The sequence below is a fragment of the Capra hircus genome, chromosome 12 (genome assembly GCF_001704415.2).
Source record: "Capra hircus breed San Clemente chromosome 12, ASM170441v1, whole genome shotgun sequence".
NCBI lineage: Eukaryota > Metazoa > Chordata > Mammalia > Artiodactyla > Bovidae > Capra > Capra hircus.
Window position 1 is genome coordinate 68,764,513 of NC_030819.1, and position 19,613 is coordinate 68,784,125.

Sequence of the window (19,613 nt, forward strand, 5' to 3'; positions counted from 1 at the left end):
TCTTGCTAATTTCTTGACTATTTTCATTGAACACGAGGCTGTGAATTCTAGATACAGTTTAAATTCTTTCAGCCAGGGCAGTTTGGATTTTTTTTTTTTTTTCCATAGGAATAGGTCGAGTTTCTCTGTAGTCTCGGAAGTTGCATTATTTGAAATTCAGATCTCTTATGGACCTCAATTCTAATGGTGTACAAAAGGTTAATAATACATATAAGTTTATCACAGCTTTGACCCTCCAAATTTGGGAAAAAAAAACCAAACCCAGGCCATTCCCACTGCCAGGAACAGTGATCTCAGGCACAGTTATTTCTCAGAACCATGTACTTCGTTTTATGAAGGGTCATGGCAGAAACTCAGGCTTCCCTGGTGGCTCAGATAGTAAAGAATCTGCCTGTAATGTGGAGAGACCTGGGTTCAATCCCTGGGTTGGGAAGATTCCCTGAAGGAGAGCATGGCAACCCCCTCTGGTATTCATGCCTGGAAAATCGACATGGACAAAGGAACCTGGTGGGCCACAGTCCATGGGGTTGTAAAGAGTGGACATGACTGAGTGACTAAGCACAGCACAGCACGTGGCAGGGACTCAGCAAAAGCTGAATAAAGGAGAGTGGATTGATTTTAGTCTTACCAGGATGCCGGGTGATTATTTTACTTGTGGACTTTAAATCAGTTGAGAGAAATCTTTGAGCAGGAAATTAATTTTGGCCTAGTGATTTTGGCAATTAATTTGGTATTTGTGATTTATAGGGGTGAAAAACCATATGTACATCTCTTAAAAGCTTTCCCTCTTTGAACACTATGAATTGAGCGTGGGCTCTGTTTGCTGCTATTACACATACCCTTGCTTATTAGTTAGCAGAGTTGTCAGTAGCTGGTTCTACTGACTGTTACAGAGCTCAGGCCTAGGAAATATGCTTCCTAGGTGTTTCACCCCAGGTTGTGTTTATTGGAGAATCACCCTCAACTTAGTGAACCTGTCTTGATCTTCTTGAGTCTGTATGCCTTGGAGGCCTACTAAGGATTCGTTCCTTAGTAATGTAATCCATGTAATCCTCATTAAAAAAAATAGATACACAGTTGATCATTGAAAAACATGCGTTTGAACTGTGAGGGTCCACTTATATACAGATTTTTTTTTCCCAGTAACTATGTACAACAGTACTACACAGTCTGTAGTTGGTTGAATCTGTGGATGCAAAGCTACAGATATGGAGGGCTGTCTATAAAGTTATATGCAGATTTTTGGGGGGACGTACCTTGAGCAGTTTTTGTGTTTACTGAAATATTCTTCTAAAACATTTACTTTAATGTTTGTAATCCTGTCGTATATAGATATGCCACAATTTATAAATTTGTGATTATGAAAATACAAGGGATCTGAAGCATATAAGAAACATATATAGATATGCCACAATTTATAAATTTGTAAGTGATTATGAAAATACAAGGGATCTGAAGCATATGAGAAACATATATATTATCATTCACCAGTGATTTCACATCTTGTACTTTTCAGTTTAGATTTCCAATATGGTTCGTTTAATAGTTTTATTTTCTGATGATATTTCTTATCTAGTGCTTTATTATGAACATATTTTCCTTTAAGTCATTTTAAACATGTTTAAAAAAGCTGTTTCACAGTTCTCTGATAATTTAAAATTTGAGTCATCTTGGGTTTTATTTCTTTTGACTGCTTTTCCTTTTTGCCATTGGTTACATTTTCCTGTTTCTTAAGAGATGTAGTAATTTTTATACTGGACATTTTGGGAGGCTGAATTCTGTCTTCTTCCTCTGAAAGAATGGTTGGCTTTTGTTGTTGTTAGTTAACTTGGCTGACTCCAAACTTTGTCTCTTGTTTTGGGCAGCAGCTGAAACTGCTTGGTTCTTTTCATCTCTATCCATTCAGGAGTAAGGACAATGTTGTAGTTAGATTGGAGCAAGGAAGGGATAAAATACTGAAAGATGAAGTCAGAGAATTAGCCTTCGTAAGGACCATTTTGGTAGAGCGCTGCAGGTAAAAGCTTGATTAGAGTGAATTTAAGAGAGAATGGCAGGAGGAAAACTTGGTGCAGTGAGTTAAGCACAGGTATTGGCAGATAATAAGTATTTCAGGCTTTGTGGGCCGTGTATAGTCTCAGTTGCTGCTGTTTTTCTCCTTCTTCCTTTACCCTTTGTTTTTTCTTCTTGATAACTTTATTCATAAAAGTGTAAAACCCTTTGTTAGCTCACAGGCCATTAAAAAACCAGCACAGGCTGATTCTGGCCCATGGGCCATAGTTTGCTGACCCCAGATTTAAACAGCTAACTTTTTCTGTGAATAATGCTGTATAAGAAGAGGAGAGTAAGCGGGGAGGTAGTGGGTAAAAGAGTTTCTTCTTTCTTTTTATTAGGTGGGGGAAAGGATAGCCTTTTTTGCAAGCCAGTTTAATTTAGCCCATGGAAAAGTGGAGTGAAATTTATGGTGCTGGAAAAGCAGAATTGCTGTGACAGTGCCCTTGAGTTGGGACCCAGAACCCAAGCAATGGAATTAGCTAAGAGCATGGACTGTTATTTCTTGGTGATTAAAAAGAACATTAAATGCTTCTGAGGTTTTTCTTTCTTCCTTATCTGTTGCTTAGGAGAGATGTAGAAGCAGTAACTTTGATGGGACAGTTTTAAATTCTCACATATTCTTATTCAGGAGATAGTTTGAATCAGTTGTGAACATGAGTTGAAAAGCTTTCAGTAAGTAACAAAATGTGTTTTTCCCCTAAAGTAAAAAAACATTTGATTATTGTATAGTTTTTTTTTTCTATCTTGAAATTAAAATCGCTTTCTTTTTTTCCTTTAAAGTGCTGTGTATGGATGCAAAGATCAATTTTGATGCTAATTCAGCTTACCGACAGAAGAAAATCTTTGACCTGCAGGACTGGACCCAGGAAGATGAAAGGGACAAAGATGCAGCTAAGGCAGATCTCAACTACATTGGCCTTGACGGAAATATAGGCTGTCTTGGTACCACGTGTTCTTATGTTAGAGGTGGATTGGTTAGTCTTCTTTTCTTTATGTTTGTCGCTTACACAAATCATATTCCTCTCTTGATAGTGAACGGTGCTGGTTTGGCTATGGCTACAATGGATATAATAAAACTCCATGGAGGGACTCCAGCTAACTTTCTTGATGTTGGTGGTGGTGCCACAGTCCATCAAGTAACAGAAGCGTTTAAACTTATTACTTCAGATAAAAAGGTAAGGGCAGAACCTGTGTTTTAGATTTGAATGGTAAGAAGTAACTTGATTAATCAGTAGAGTACATAGTTTTACTTGTTGAGCATACATAGGTCATTAATAAATATTTGTTATTGATGGTGCTGTGTATTTTTTCTTGGTGTTAGATTCTAGAATTGTTTGATAAAATTTTTCATTTTATTGCTCTTTCCCTTTGAGTCTATGGACTTATTTGCCATATTCAACTTTATAAAGAGCATTAAACTAAAATGAGATATAAAATATGCTTTGTTTCTTTTGTTTTATAATTATTCTTTTTAAAATAAATTTTATTGGAGCTATATTCCTGTAGCTTCCTTTGGCAAAAACTCTAAAAGCAGAGCATTATATAATTACCTAACTGTTGACTACTTGTCTGAGCCACCAGGGAATCCCAATAATGTGAACTAGAGTTCTTATTATATTTCTAAGCATGGCTTTTTAGGCCTGTGTACAAGAAAGGAGAGAAGCACATGAAGAGTTCCTGTGCTGGGGCATTGGAGTTGGAAGCAGGCCTGGAGCCCGGGGTGACAACGTGGATAGCATTGAAGTAGCTGTATACATATGTCCCTTTGTATTGGACACTGGGCTTGGATTTAGGAACACATGGTTTTTCCCTTCAAGGCCTTCTATAGTGTGTTGAGGCTGATGAATTGAATGTAGTGCTATAGAAGAACAGAAGACAGAGCTGATAAACTGGGAGAATCAGCGTGGCCTGACTATGTGATCATGAAAGAATGCTGACCCAAATGAGCCCTGAGGTTTGAATGTGGCCTGTATTCAAGAGTGGCCACATTGTTGAGTGCTTTGGGGGATGTGGTGTTTGTGGAAAGTTGGTAGAGTTGCTGGGGAAGAATGAAGAGAAATCGTGAGGACTAAGCTGGAGATCTTGCACATAACGTTGTCTTACCACGTGGCCTGGACTAATGGCTTTGCTTAATAGGAAGCAAGTAAACGGAATCCGGAGGTCTTGTTAATATGGAACTGCTGCTGCTGCTGCTAAGTTGCTTCAGTCGTGTCTGACTCTGTGCGACCCCATAGACCAGGCTCCCCTGTCCCTGGGATTCTCTAGGCAACAACACTGGAGTGCGTTGCCATTTCCTTCTCCAATGCATGAAAGTGAAAAGTGAAAGGGAAGTCGCTCAGTCATGTCCCATTCTTAGCGACCCCATGGACTGCAGCCCACCAGGCTCCTCTGTCCATGGGATTTTCCAGGCAAGAGTACTGGAGTGGGGTGCCATTGCCTTCTCCATAATATGGAACAGGAGAGAAGAAACTGTGAACTAGGTGTTGAAATTACCCAAGGAGGGGAAGGAAATTTTGGTGGGTGGTGGACTGCCAGACTTCAGTGAGGAGAGCTGCATGCAGACAGTATGGCTGTTTGGTCTGAAAATGTTTCTGTGGGGTTAACTTCTATAAGGCACAGATAGGGCTTTCCCAGTGGCTCAGCGGTAAAGAATCTGCCTGTGATGCAGAAGACACAGGAGATGCAGGTTCATTCCCTGGGTGGGGAAGATGCCCTGGAGGAGGGCACGGCAGCCCACTCCAGTATTCTTGTCTGGAGAATCCCATGGACAGAGGAGCTGGTGGGCTGTAGGCCTAGAGTTGCAGAGAGTCAGACATGACCGAAGTGACTGAGCGCACACACAAGGCCCAGATATGAGTGTGTTCCTGAGAAGGAAGGAAAAAGAGTCATTCCTTTAAAATTTTAACCTCCCAAAACATTTTATTGACAGGTACTGTCTATTTTGGTCAACATTTTTGGAGGAATCATGCGGTGTGACGTTATTGCACAGGGTATAGTCATGGCAGTAAAGGATTTGGAAATTAAAATACCGATCGTGGTACGGTTACAAGGTGAGTGTAAAAGGTATCTTGTAGTTGTTTCACTAACTCTAAAAGTTCATAATTAAACTTTTATTTAAACTTTTAAAAGTTCATTATTAAAAGTTCGTAATTCCAGGGAGTTTAGTTCATTTAAATTTAGTTTTAAATGGCTGTATTTTTACAGTATACTAACACATATATATGGAATTTAGAAAAATGGTAATGATGACCCTGTATGCGAGACAGCAGAAGAGACACAGATGTGTAGAGCGGACTTTTGGACTCTGAGGGAGAGGGAGAGGGAGAGGGTGGGGTGATTTGGGAGAATGGCACTGAAACATGTCTACTATCATGTAAGAAATGAATCGCCAGGCTGTGTTCGATGCAGGATACAGGATGCTTGGGACTGGTGCACGGGGATGATCCAAAGAGATGATATGGGGTGGGAGGAGGGTTCATGTTTGGGAACTCATGTACACCCGTGGCGGATTCATGTCAATGTATGGCAAAACCAATACAGTATTGTAAAGTAAAATAAAGTAAAAAAAAAAAAAAGTCAGCCCTACAGTTGAAGCTATTAAAAATAAATAAATAAATAAATAGCTGTATTTTAAAAATAAGAGTGTATAATAGAGACTTTTTAAAATGTGAGTTAAAAAAAATCTAACATTGGGACAAAATTATTGATAGTTTTGTTTGGTATAAGTTGATACATTATTTGCTATGCGTTGTCTTGAGTTCCGACTTGTCTGAATTACCATTAATGTGATAAGGCAAAGTATTTTACAAGATGGCTCCAGGTTTTTACAGTATTTTCTTTGGTTTAGAAGCATTTGTATTAAATGACAGAAGTTGGTTGAAATTTTATATTTGTAGTATATTGTGACAAACATTTTAAATGATTTCGTGTATGTATTTAAAGCATCTTTATATTTGCATAAATCATTTCCAGGTACACGAGTTGATGATGCTAAGGCACTGATAGCGGACAGTGGACTTAAAATTCTTGCTTGTGATGACTTGGACGAAGCTGCTAAAATGGTAAACGGGTTATGTTGATCTAAGGAAAAATTTGCAGTGTCTGAAAGGTTTACAGGCACTTCGATTCTAAAGTGAACAGCTAATACTGCTAATAATTAGTGTTTCACTTAAATACTAGGAATATTGAATCCCATATACCTTTCATATCCCATATCCCAACATCCTAAACAGTTACCAACTCATGCCCAACCTTGTCAATTTTTACCTACTTCCTTCCATTGCCCATGATTATTTTGAAGCAAATCCCAGACACTATATCATTTCATACATACCATCATGTACCTATAAAAGATAAAAGTATTGATGATATAAAGGAATTATTGTTATTTCAGGTGGGATAGCAGGTTTATATTTTATAAAAAAGAATCGAGTCAGTGTTGAAACGTCTCTGATTTTCATAAATATACTTTGCCTATGATCTTTGTTAGATTTAGGATCAAAATAAATCTATGCTTGCAATTGGTTAATATATCACTAAATTTCTCCTTATAGATTCCCCCTTGCCCACCCCCACCCCCCTTTTTAAGTTTATTTGTTGAAAACAAAACAGGCTGATGGGCTAGTAGTGTCTCCTGTAGTCTGGATTTTAATGATTGTATCTATGGGGTGTCATTTAACAATTTATTGACCAGAGTTGTATTAATACATTGTTGCCTGAACACTATTCACTGGAATGTTTCAGTATTAACTTACATAATCTATTGCTGGCCACAGGCGTTCAGTTCAGTTGTTCAGTCGTGTCCGACTCTTTGCGACCCCATGAATCACATCACTCTAGGCCTCCCTGTCCATCACCAACTCCCAGAGTTCACTCAAACTCATGTCCATCAAGTCGGTGATACCATCCAGCCATCTCATCCTCTGTCGTCCCCTTCTCCTCCTGACCCCAATCCCTCGCAGCATCAGAGTCTTTTCCAATAAGTCAACTCTTCGCATGAGGTGACCAAAGTACTAGAGTTTCAGCTTTAGCATCATTCCTTCCAAAGAAATCCCAGGGCGGATCTCCTTCAGAAAGGACTGGTTGGATCTCCTTGCAGTCCAAGGGACTCTCAAGAGTCTTCTCCAACACCACAGTTCAAAAGCATAAATTCTTTGGCGCTCGGCTTTCTTCACAGTCCAACTCTCACATCCATACATGACCGCTGGAGAACCCATAGCCTTGACTAGACAGACCTTAGTCGGCAAAGTAATGTCTCTGCTTTTGAATATGCTATCTGGGTTGGTCATAACTTTCCTTCCAAGGAGTAAGCATCTTTTAATTTCATGGCTGCAATCACCATCTGCAGAGATTTTGAATCCCCCAAAAATAAAGTCTGACACAGGCGTTAGTTTCTGCAAAAAATCTCCTGGTCAGTAATGCGTTAACATGTTCCTTTGCTCCTATACTTCCTGTAAACTGGTAGTTCAATCTATAGGCTTGATCATATATGTATTTGATTTTGAGGAGCGGGAAGCAAGAATATTTTATTGTTGATTTTGTGTAATTACATAAAGAGGTATATAAATGTCAAGTAACTTCTCAGATAATACTAGCAGTCCTTGACACTTATAACTTAGATGCAACATTTTATGCAAAAGTGGTGATTTTTCTAATTCTGTAATTATTTATTATATGGAATACATATAAAAAGTGAAACTTTTCTTGTATCAATTATTTTATTGTCATGGTGCCCATTTTGCCTAGAAAAGGCAGGATGCTTACTTGATTCTTTGCTTTTATTGATAAGTAAATTTTAAATGATTTTGTGTAGATATTTAAAACATCTTTAAATTTGCATAAATCATTTCAGGTACATGAGTTGATGATGCTAAGGCGCTGATGGTATCAGTGCCTCCAGTATGGCCTATGACAGTAACCCAGGCTATTTTGTTTCTTAGTTTTTGTTTTTAGGTGTGTGTTGTGTGTTACATGGCATGCATGTATGCACATCCTATTTTGAACTCATGGATTTAAATACATTTGATGTGGTTCAGTCCATTTTAGTTATTTTTACTGATTCTTAGATTATCCCATCTGTGGTCAGTGAGAACCTCTTCACGTTGACTCCTCACACGTCCCATGATATGCTTTCTGGTGTAATGAGATGTTTCAGGCTCGTTTTTACATTTCTTGCTGCTGACCTGAAATCAGCCAAATGGTGTTTAGATATCACAATTTAAACCTTAAGGGTACTTATAACTTTTGGGTTGTTCATGGTTTCTAGATTTTAAGTTACAAGCCTAGGAAAATACATATTTTTTAAAGAGAGAAATACATGAGCACATACTGATATTTCCAAATCCAGGAGTACAGTTTTATTTTTTTTCTTATCTGATGTGTTTCTCTTTTTTTTCCCATTCCATGCTAACATAAATATTCATTGCTTTGTCCCTCAATACAAACAGGACAGTTTTAGAATAATGATATTAACAATATGTCTACTGAAAGTAGAGTAGTAGATTTGTGTCCACAGTTCTTTTTGTCCTTTGAAGTATTTCCCCAGATTTGCTGGATTTTAAAATTCCTGTGAAATAGTTCTCTGTTTTATCCCACTTTGATGCAGTTTCATTTTTTTATTTTAAAGTAATTGCTTAATTTTTTTGTTGCAAATATTTACCTGGTTCCAAAGTCAAACTATAAAACAAGATATATTCAGAGAAGCTAGCCTTTATACCTATTACTGTTTCTTCCTTCCCCATAGGTAATCAGTTTTTTTTTTATTAGAATTTCTTAGTTCATCTTTCACTTTCTTTAAAAACACAAATACGGTATTATGTATGTGTATACATATATCTCTCCACTTTCCCACATTACATCATGGTAACATGTATTTTACCTCATTTCTTTTATTTAATACTATATCTTGGTGAATACTCTGTAGTGGAAACAGGTGTTTCTAAATGTGAACTTTTGACTTTTATCTGAAGTTCATAGACAGTTCATTGTGAACTTACACACAATCCTGAGTTTAAATTAAGATTTTGAGTAAGAGTATGGTAGGGAGAAAGTGTTTCAGAAAGCCTGCTTTGACACTGAGATGTGGGATCAGTTGCTGAAGGAAAGAGTGAGGGATAGTAGGAGTCTGGCTAGTTCAGTAATTATATGTGAGGTGAGGTGAAGGGAATGAATAGGTTAGAACTTTTCTCTGAAAATATGCTTGTTTGCAGTGAGAGCCTGAATTAGGAAAAGCTCTCTTTGGACATGGAGAGAAAGGGTAAGAATCCGTAGGAGCTTGATCAAATAGACCGTGGAAGATAAAAGTGAACAGTTGATTTAAGTTGTGTCTGTAGTGTTTTTCTAGTGAGTAGGAGGTTATGGAAGTCATGACAATATTAATAATATGATGATAATATTAGCAGTTGCTGCCATTTATAATTTATTATGCATGCAATGCTAAGCCTTTTTTTCCCCTTCCACTATTACCTGACTTAATGTAAGTTTGCTGATATAATATCCACTTTTATAGATGAAGAAACAAAAGCTCGATACATTAATCTTATTCAGGATCACATGTTGTAAACATCAGAGTGGGATCTGAACTCAAGGTGTCTAAAACCTTCTCTTAACTATTCTGCTGGAGAGGAGAGAAGCTAAATTTGTTGTTTGGTTTTAGATATGTTTAATTTGTATATTTTGTATGGTACCAGCTGAATATTCTCAGATAGATTTATAGAGAGAACATTGGAATTCAGGTTGATAATTGTTAACTTACTGACAGGAAGTAAAATAGTAACTTCTAGATTCAAGCTCCTATCCCAACATTCTAGGATTATATACATATTTTTAAAATCAGCTTTTATTTATTTATTTATGTCCATGCTATGTGGCTTGCAGGATCTTAGTTCTCTGACCAGGAATTGAACTTGGGCCCTGGCAGTGAAAGCTCTAAGTCCTAACCACTGGACCACCAGGGAATTCCCCAAACTTTTATTTAGGTGTGCTTTGCGTTGTGTAGTATCCAGCTAAGACAGTTACTATTTCTATCGTCAAAGATAGTTAAGGGCTGCTGCTGCTACTCCTCCTAAGTTGCTTCAGTTGTGTCCGATTCTGTGTGACCCTAGAGACGGCAGCCCATCAGGCTCCCCCGTCCCTGGGATTCTCCAGGCAAGAACACAGGAGTAGGTTGCCATTTCCTTCTCCAGTGTATAAAAGTGAAAACTGAAAGTGAAGTCGCTCAGTCGTGTCGTGACTCTTTGCGACCCCATGGACTGCAGCCTACCAGGCTCCTCCATCCCTGGGATTTTCCAGGCAAGAGTACTGGAGTGGGGTGCCATCGCCTTCTCTGATAGTTACGAGCAGCAGATGTAAATAGACATTTTTCCAAAGAAGACATACAGATCGATGGCTAACATGCGCATGAAAAAATGCTCAACAGTGCTAATTATTAGAGAAATGCAAAACCATCACTAAAAAGTCTATAAATAAATGCTGAAGAAGGTGTGGAGAGAAGGGAAATGTCCTACAGTTTTTTGGTGGCAATGTAAATTGGTGAAATCACTGTGGAAAACAGTATGGAGGTTCCTCAAAAAACTAAAAATAAAACTACCATATGATTCAGCAATCCTATTCTTGGATATATCTGCAGAAAACTGTAATTGGAAAAGATAAATGCACCTCAATTTTCATAGCAGCAAATTTACAGTAGCCAAGAGATAGAAGCAACCTAAATGTCCATCAACATATGAATGGATAAAGACGATGCAGTATATATACATACACATATATTCAATTGAATACTACTCAGCCATAAAAAAGAATGAAATAATGCCATTTGCAGCAACATGGATGGACCTAGAGATCATCATACTAAGTGAAGGAAGTCAGAAAGAGAAAGACAAATACTGTATGATACCACGTACATATGGAGTTTAAAATATGATACAGATGAACTTACAAAAGAGAAATAGACACAGGTATAGAAAACAAGTGTAGGGTTACCAAAGGTGAAAGGGAGGGGGAGAGGAATAAATTAAGAGTTTGGGATTAACATATATCCACTATTATATATAAAATAGATAATCAGCAAGGACCTACTGTATAGCACAGGGAACTATATTCAGTATCTATAAGGGAAAAGAATCTGGAAAAGAATCTATATGTGAGTAACTGAATCACTTTGCTGTATACCTGAAACTAACACAACATTGTAAATCAACTAAACTTCAATTTAAAAAGAGGAAAAAAATAAAGATATAAATAGGGCAATGAAAAAGAGGTATATACATATATAAGATATGTGTCTATTTAATACCTTCTGATTTTATATATGTGAATAGAATCTAGTGTGGGTTATAATATGCAGGTTATGAAGTGTTAGATTTGACTGTCGTCCTAGGAGTGGCAAGGGCTTCCTGTGTGGCACTAGTGATAAAGAACCCTCCTGTCAGTGCAGGAGAGGTAAGAGACACGGGATCGATCCCTGGGTAGGGAAGATCCCCTGGAGGAGGGCACAGCAACCCACTCCAGTATTCTTGCTTGGAGAATCCCACAGAGGGGGGAGCCTGGCAGACTGCAGTCCATAGGGTCGCAAACCGCTGGACACGACTGAAGCAGCCTAGCATGGATGCATGCCAGAGTGGCAGATGCTTCTGAGACTGTGAAGTAGTTTATAACAATATCAGAGTAGCCCAGATGTTTTAAATGAAAAGGATTGAAGATGCAGTTAATTTCACATTGACCAATTGTTCTGATTCTGTGTTCTTGTGAAAATAGAGATAATTTTTGTTTTCTTTTCCTTTCAGGTTGTGAAGCTCTCTGAGATAGTGACCTTAGCCAAGCAAGCCCAGGTGGATGTGAAATTTCAGTTGCCAATCTGATCTGAGAATCCAGTGGTCGACTGAGGATGTTAAATGTGTTATAATTGTTAAAAATACTGTGTTCTGTATTCCTGTTGTTCCTTTTCTCTTAAGCGTGTGCAGCTTTGTAATTACCACCTAGGCATAAAAACTAAAAGCGTTTGGTCCGCGTTTATTTCTGTTCGAAAGGGGCTGTTTGTGTAAAGAATGTGTAAGGCAGTTATCTGGTCTGTTCTGCTGCAGCTTCCTTTTTCACTTTTACAGAATACGCCAGTTTATTATTGCAGTATGCCAGTTTATTATTGTTGGGTACAGCATTCTTCATTGATAAGAGTCTTATGAATAAAGTAAATATGAAGATAAAGATTTATTCTTTAGTGTTAGAAATGTATTATATCTAATAAACTAGTTTCATCAGTAGAGCAATGTATTAAAACAATGTTTTATATAAGAAGTGTTTATCTTCAGCACCAAATACTTAACTAAGTATATCATCAGTCACTATTTATAAGCAGATCTTTCAAACACTCCCCAGAATATTCTTTTAAGTATTTCGGTGAAGTAACTTATGAATTGTTTGAACATTATTTTAATCATTACAAAACTCTTGATAACTGCTAGTCCTCATGATGATCCTGTGTTATTGAGAACCTGGAAGTTTGTATCAAATAAGGGTCTATTTACTAAGGACTTGGCAGACAAAATTAACAATATCAATTTAAATTAATAAAGATCTCCCAATGTGATTTGGATTTTTTTTTTCCTTTTTAAGTAAACACAGTAAAAAGTGATGTGTTTATCATTGCACTAAATACCTCTGAGGAACTGATTCATAGATTGTGTACTAGGAATGATATTTGCATATAATAAAGCAATCTAAAGATATTTCACTTGAGTTCCACTGTTTCTATGTTTGCCATCTGGTACTCTTCTCCAGAAAAGCCCACACTGTCCTTTGTGTCCCAGTTCGTATATGTGTGTGTATGTAGATGTCCATCTTCATTGCATAAAACAGTTAATAATTTAACTATTAACAGGTTAAGCACCATGGGAGGAAATATCAGCTAAGGAGTAGACCACGTATGTAAACATACTGGTGAATTTGAGAACTTCTACCTATTTCTTGAAATGTGATCACACGCGTGCGTGCGCACACACACACACACACACACAAGAGGCAGCATAGCACAATGATCATGAGCACAGAATTTGAAAGTAGATGATCTGGTTTGAATCTTGGTTCCACTACTTACTAGCAGTATAAGCTGGTCAAGTTTCTAAATTTCAGTGTACCTCAGTTTCCTTAGCCCCCTTCTCATCCTCGCTAGAATTACTTAGTGGGGAGAGGGAGATAGAGGCAAAGAGGGGGAGGGCAATTATATAGGGAGAACACATGAAATATACATGCATTCAAACCACCTGTATCATATGATCTGTCTTCCCAGCCTGTACATTGAAAGACTAAATCAGAGCCATTGAACCGTTTAGAATTGTGATAAAGTTGTAATTAAAAGTCCAAAGCCTTTAGCTTTTAATTAAATCATTCCAAAAAATGCCAGCCAGTGACTAGCTCAGAAAATACTGGCATTTGTTTTGGTTGGGTCTAGTCAGGAATTAAAGACAGCTTGGTATTTCAGAGAGGATGTAATACAGGCTCCTGGTAATACTAGTTTTTTCTATTCTTGCATAATAGATTATCCCCAAACTAGTGATTTTCAAATAGCAAAATTTTAACCTCACAGTTTATATGTGTCAGAAATTTGGAAGTGGTTTATCTGGGCGGTGGTCCTGGTGATACACTGACTTGCAGGTTTGAGGACTGCTTCCACGATGGCCCCCACTCACGGCTGCTGGCCTCCGTTTCTCCCCGTTTTGGCCTGTCCTCAGGGCTGCTTGAGTGTCCTTGTGACAGGGCAGCTGGCTGCCTCCAGAGCATGTGATCCAAGGGAACAAGAAGGAAGTTGCCCTGCCTTTTGTGTTCTAACCTCAGATATTTGTGTTCTCATCTCATTGTCCCTTCTGTGACACACTACTAGAAACGAATCAGTAAGTCCAGAGATTTCCCTGGTGGTACAGTGGCTAAGACTCCGAGCTTCCAATGCAGGGGGCTCCGGGTTCCATCCCTGGTCAGGGACCTAGATCCCACGTGTCACAACCAAGTTCTCATGCTGCACGCAACTAAAGATCTCGCATGTTGCAACAAAGATTAAAAGATTCCGGGTGCTGCAACTAAGACCCAGCACAGCTAAATAAATAAATACATATTTTTAAAAAGACCTTAAGGAAAAAAAGAACCACTAAGTTCAGTCTACAAGAAGGGAATTCATCTCCATTCTTGAAGAGGGAAATATCAAGGAGTTTGTTGACATATTTTAAATCACAATGTGTGCTGGGTACTGAAAGCAAACTGCGTGCTGAGTTCAGAGATCCATAGCTGTTTCGACAGATGTAATGAGCATCTAGGGTCCTTTTTTTTTTTTTGATAGGTAAGAAGTGGATTTATTCAGAGAGAAACATTCCACAGACAGTGTGGACCATCACAGAAGGTGAGTGCGGCCAGCATCTAGGATCTTGGAAGAGTTCTGAGGTTTGGACCACTGAGAGGAGAGTGTCTTGGCTGCTAATGTTCAAACCCTGCTTGAATGGTGGACCCTGATAGTATCAGTTACAGCTGAGAAGTCAGGTAAAGAAAGTGAAGTCGCTCAGTTGTGTCCGATTCTTTGCGACCCCATGGACTGTAGCCTATCAGGCTCCATCCATGGGATTTTCCAGGCAAGAGTGCTGGAGTGGATTGCCATTTCCTGCTCCAGGGGATCTTCCCAACCCAGGAATCAAACCCAGGTCTCCCGCGTTGCAGGCAGACGTTTTACCGTCTGAGCCACCAGGGAAGCCCAACAGGACAAAAACTAGTGGAACTGAAGCAGCAGGCTATAACTAATCAATAAGAATGATTATAATGTAATGGTGGGGGAAGAAGTCAGTTCTGTGGACAAGAGAGAGAGGAGATAACTGAATGGTGTCTACTTATACACCCTCCTTCCTCATCCCGCAAGCACACATACAGGCACACCTTGGAGATAATGTGGCTTTGGTTCCAGAATACTGCAATAAAGCCAATATCCAATAAAGGGAGTCATACCAATTTTTTGTTTTCCCAAGATATTTTTATACTGTGGTCTGGTACATGTGCAATAACATTATGTCTAAAAACCAATGTACATACCTTCATTTAAAAAACTTCTACTGCAGGGACTTCCCTGGAGGTCCAGCAGTTAAGACTTCACCTTCCATTTCAGGGGGTGTGGGTTTGATCTGAAACTCCAATACTTTGGCCACCTGATGCGAAGAGCTGACTCATTTGAAAAGACCCTGATGCTGGGAAAGATTGAGGGCAGGAGAAGGGGACGACAGGATGAGATGGTTGGATGGCATTGCTAACTCAATGGACATGGGTTTGGGTGGATTCTGGGAGTTGGTGATGGACAGGGAGGCCTGGCATGCTGTGATTCATGGGGTCGCAAAGAGTTGGACATGACTAAGTGACTGAACTGAACTGGGGATGTCTCGTGGCCAAAGAACCAAAACATAAAACAGAAGCAATACTGTAACATATTCAATAAAGACTTTAAAAAAGGTCCACATCAAAAAATTAATAAAAATAAATTTTTATTGCTAAAAAATACAGACCATTATCTGAGCCCTCCATGAGTCATATTAGTGACTTCAAAGATCACTGATCACAGATCATTAAGACAGATATAATAAAAATGGAAGAGTTTGACATATCGCAAGAATTCCATAATGTGACACAGACGCTAAGGGAGCAAATGCTGTTGGAAAAATGGCACCCATAAGCATGGGTGCCACAAACCTTAAACTTGTAAAAATCATGGAATCTCTGAAACACAATGAAGTCAAGTATAGTTAAGTGCAGTGTGCCTGTGATACTCATGAATGTTCTGTCTTGAGGCTTCCTTACTTACAGCCCTACTTGCTTCATGTGGAAAGAAAACCTACCTTAATATTTGAATTCTCTAAGTTACAATTATATGGATCTACCATATAAACTTCTCTGGTTTCTCCATAGAATATAGCCAATTTTGACTATTATATCAACTTTACATCTACAGAACCTAGGGCAGTAAGCTTGATAGATACTGGTGCTTTGTAGCAGGTGGGATTTTAAAAACCCACACATGTTAAGGGAGAAAGCAAGCAAAAACCAAAAAGAAGTGACACTCACAACTCCAGCAGGACATTGAAGCTATTCACATTTTAGTGAGCTGTTTAGTGAGTGCTTTGCCTGGCTGAGAATTCTATTTAAAGAAAAGTTAAAAAATCATGGGCGTAAATGTTAGCAGGCTGAGGGTCAGGTATGCAGAGCTGTAATTAGAATCATGCTCTTTGGTCATGTTGAAACGTAAAGGGTGAGAAAAGACCTTTGGAAAAATCAATTTTCAGATGTATGTAATTTATCGTGTGGTGATAACCTGAAATGAGATTTAGAGGTTTGCAATATAAAATGAGGGAAGATGAAAGGTTGGGAAATCAATTTTTGTTTCACGTTTGATTTAAAACGAAGTGGTGAACGTGAAGGGATGAAATAACAATGATGTAAACGTTGGCGTCTAAGTGACAGCCTGGAGAAGCGAGAACTGGGCAATGAAGGCTCGTCTGCAGTGATGCAGGAGAGACGGGATAAAGCCGAGTGTCCTTGAGCACCAGGATTTGACCTACTGTCTGAATGTTCTCGGAACTGAGGTTGTGGCGGTCTTTGTTCTCCTTTTCAAACAGCCAGCTCCGACAGCATCTTTTTCTGCTCTGAAGACGTTGAAGGGCTTTCTTACTCACAACTTTGCCTCATAAGGAGGTAAGATCATGGACAACTCTTTGTTTCTTCACACATAACCAGCTTCTTTCCATTTTTCACTTGTTTCAATCGTGTGTGTACATTGCTGTATTCCTGCGTCTTGCCTCCCCTTCAGGTAGTCAAGGGGAGCCACCCCCATTTGCCTTCCTTCACTTGACGATTCCGCTGATGGCGCAGCGGCAGCAAAGTGCTCAGTAAACAGCCATCTTGGAGACACAAGACAGTTAGGGTCCACCTTGTCAGGATCCGGTCAGGCAGCTTCCTGGAGGAGTTTGATGTGTCCTCCACAGTCACCTGCAGTTTGTCATTCCCCCGTTATAGTCTATTCCTGTCATTTTAGCCTTTCGGTTCTCTGCTTGAAGACCAAATATGTGAGTTCTCCTGGACTTCACCTTGCCCTGTCTGCAGTCAGCAGAATAATAGCCCCTCCCAGACGTCCACATCCTAATCCCCCTAACCTGTGCCTATGTTACATTACAAAAGGATTTTGCAGATGAGATTAAGGCTGTGGCTTTCAAAAGAGGAAGATTATCCAGGATTATCCCTGTGGGCCTCTTTTAGTCCATTTAGGCTTCTATAGTGAAATGCCACGGGCTAGGTGGCTTATAAACAACAGAAAAGTGTTTCTCACAGCTCTAGAGGCTGGGAAGTCTAAGATCAAGGCACCAGTAGATTCAGTGTCTGGTGAAAGCCTGTTTCCTGGTTCATAGTTGATACCTTCTCCCCATGTTGGAAGGGGTGAGGGAGCTCCATAGGGTTCCTTTTATCAGACCTCTAATCCTTTAGTTCCTGGGGGCTTTCCACTGATGACCTGAACACCTCCTAAAGACCCACTTCCTAAGACTATCACATTGGGCATTAAGTTTCAGTATATGAATTTTAGGGGGCACAGATACTCGGTCCACAGCAAGGCCCAAGCCCTTAAAAGCAGAGAACGGCCTCCAACTGGAAGCAAGAGAGATGCATTCAAAGGAGAAGCTGAGAATTCCAGACATGAGAAGAATTCAGAGCACAAGGACTGGAGAGGAGCCTTTAACTGAAGATGGCCCTTAGCTGACAGTCAGTGAGGAAAGGGCTCAGTCCACAGCGAAAGGAATTGGATTTTGCTAACAGTTGGATGCATTCCTAATGAAAGTGTACGTAGCTGGCTGACACTTTAATTTTAGTTTTGTGAGGCTGAGCTGAGAAACTAGAAAAGTCCACTGGGACTTTTGACCCATAGAACTGGGAGATAATAAATTTGTGTTGTTTTAAGCTGCTAAAATTGGTGGTCATTTGTTATGGCAGCAATGGGAAACTTAATATGCTAATATATTCAGACTGCTGGAAATGAGTTTCACCCCTTAAACTGAGGTGAAGGAGCTTTCTTTAAAAATTAGAAATTTATACCTTTTTAATCTATCATGGACTGATTCTTTTATAACACACTATTAATAATAAAAACTATTACTGAAGAAATAAAATTTTAAAAAGCATGCAAAATATAAGCCCGGATTCTTTTACTTATTTTTGATTCAACAGCGTAAAATTGCTCTTTCAAATTGCTATAAAGGTTTCTAAATGCTTACCCTAAAATATCTGCTTCTGTCTTTGAGGTTTGTGAACTGTCCATGGATCAGCATTAGTCCACACAGATCACATTTTCAGTAGGACTGAGAGAAGCTCCATCACATCCAGTTTGTAAGAATGTAAACACACGAATTGGAAGTGGGATGTAAACAAACATCTAGGGTTGAGAGGCTTAACTGAATAGTTTCTAGTGAACATTAGGATACTCACAGCTTTGTAAATCTCTGAAGCAACTGCAGTTCATCAAAAAAGCCACGTGACTTCTTTATGCCCTAGAATCTAGTTGACTTTTATGTAGAAATTGATCTGTTTAGCCAATTAGAGGGGAATGCAATGAAAGGGCCAGGAGTATCCTGAGTTTCATGATGCTAACTGAGCCCTGACATTATCAACATCTTTAGCAGGAGTTACCTGACCACCAGTTGAGATCTTGCGTGTTCAGGCAACATGCTCCAGGTTGATGGGGTGGACATTTCATAAGAAGGAAACGAGACAAACCTTGAATACTGCATGATTATTTCTCTGATGAACTCCAAAAGCAGAAAGCATCCTTTCATTCTGTTTTTGATATTATATGCTTGATGAAACTAGCATTTTCTTACAAAAAGGGACCTTTGGTTAAGTGAAAATGATACACACTCATTGTAAAAACAAAAACCCCCAACAATACAGAAAGTACAAGACAAGTAAAAGATTAATGCCAAAGCCAGATCCCAGAGATGACTTGTTAACAGTTTGCTAAACATACCTCTGGTCTTCTCTACATATGAACATTTGTGCACACACACACACACACACACACACACACTTTTACATGCTGCTGAGTCACTTCAGTCGTGTCCAACTCTGTGTGACCCCAGAGACTGCAGCCCACCAGGCTCCCCCGTCCCTGGGATTCTCCAGGCAAGAACACTGGAGTGGGTTACCATTTCCTTCTCCAGTGCATGAAAGTGAAAAGTGAAAGTGAATTCACTCAGTCGTGTCCGACTCTTGGAGACCCCATGGACTGCAGCCTACCAGGCTCCTCCGTCCCTGGGGTTTTCCAGGCAAGAGTGCTCGAGTGGGGTGCCATTGCCTTCTCTGATACTTTTACATAAATGGGATCAAATTATATATAATGTTCTACAATTTGCTTTTCTTCAGTAAAACACGTGGGCCGCTTTCCCTGGTGTCCGATATAGGTCTGCATCACTTTCAATGGCTACACACATGAAAGAATACACATACTATTGTTTTACATAACCTAGTCTTGTATTATTGACATTTACTTTGTACATTTAAATAAT

At 39.1% G+C, this 19,613-nt stretch overlaps 1 protein-coding gene across 1 annotated transcript in view; it reads left to right on the forward strand.

Moving 5' to 3' along the window:
* Positions 1-12,783, forward strand: part of SUCLA2 (succinate-CoA ligase ADP-forming beta subunit) — a 59,017-nt gene extending 46,234 nt beyond the window's left edge. The window contains exons 7-11 of the mRNA XM_018056754.1: positions 2,833-2,994; positions 3,085-3,227; positions 4,982-5,102; positions 6,025-6,113; positions 11,835-12,783. Of these exons, the coding sequence (XP_017912243.1) occupies positions 2,833-2,994; positions 3,085-3,227; positions 4,982-5,102; positions 6,025-6,113; positions 11,835-11,909 (590 nt within the window). The 3' untranslated portion in view covers positions 11,910-12,783. The remainder of the gene's footprint in view (positions 1-2,832; positions 2,995-3,084; positions 3,228-4,981; positions 5,103-6,024; positions 6,114-11,834) is intronic.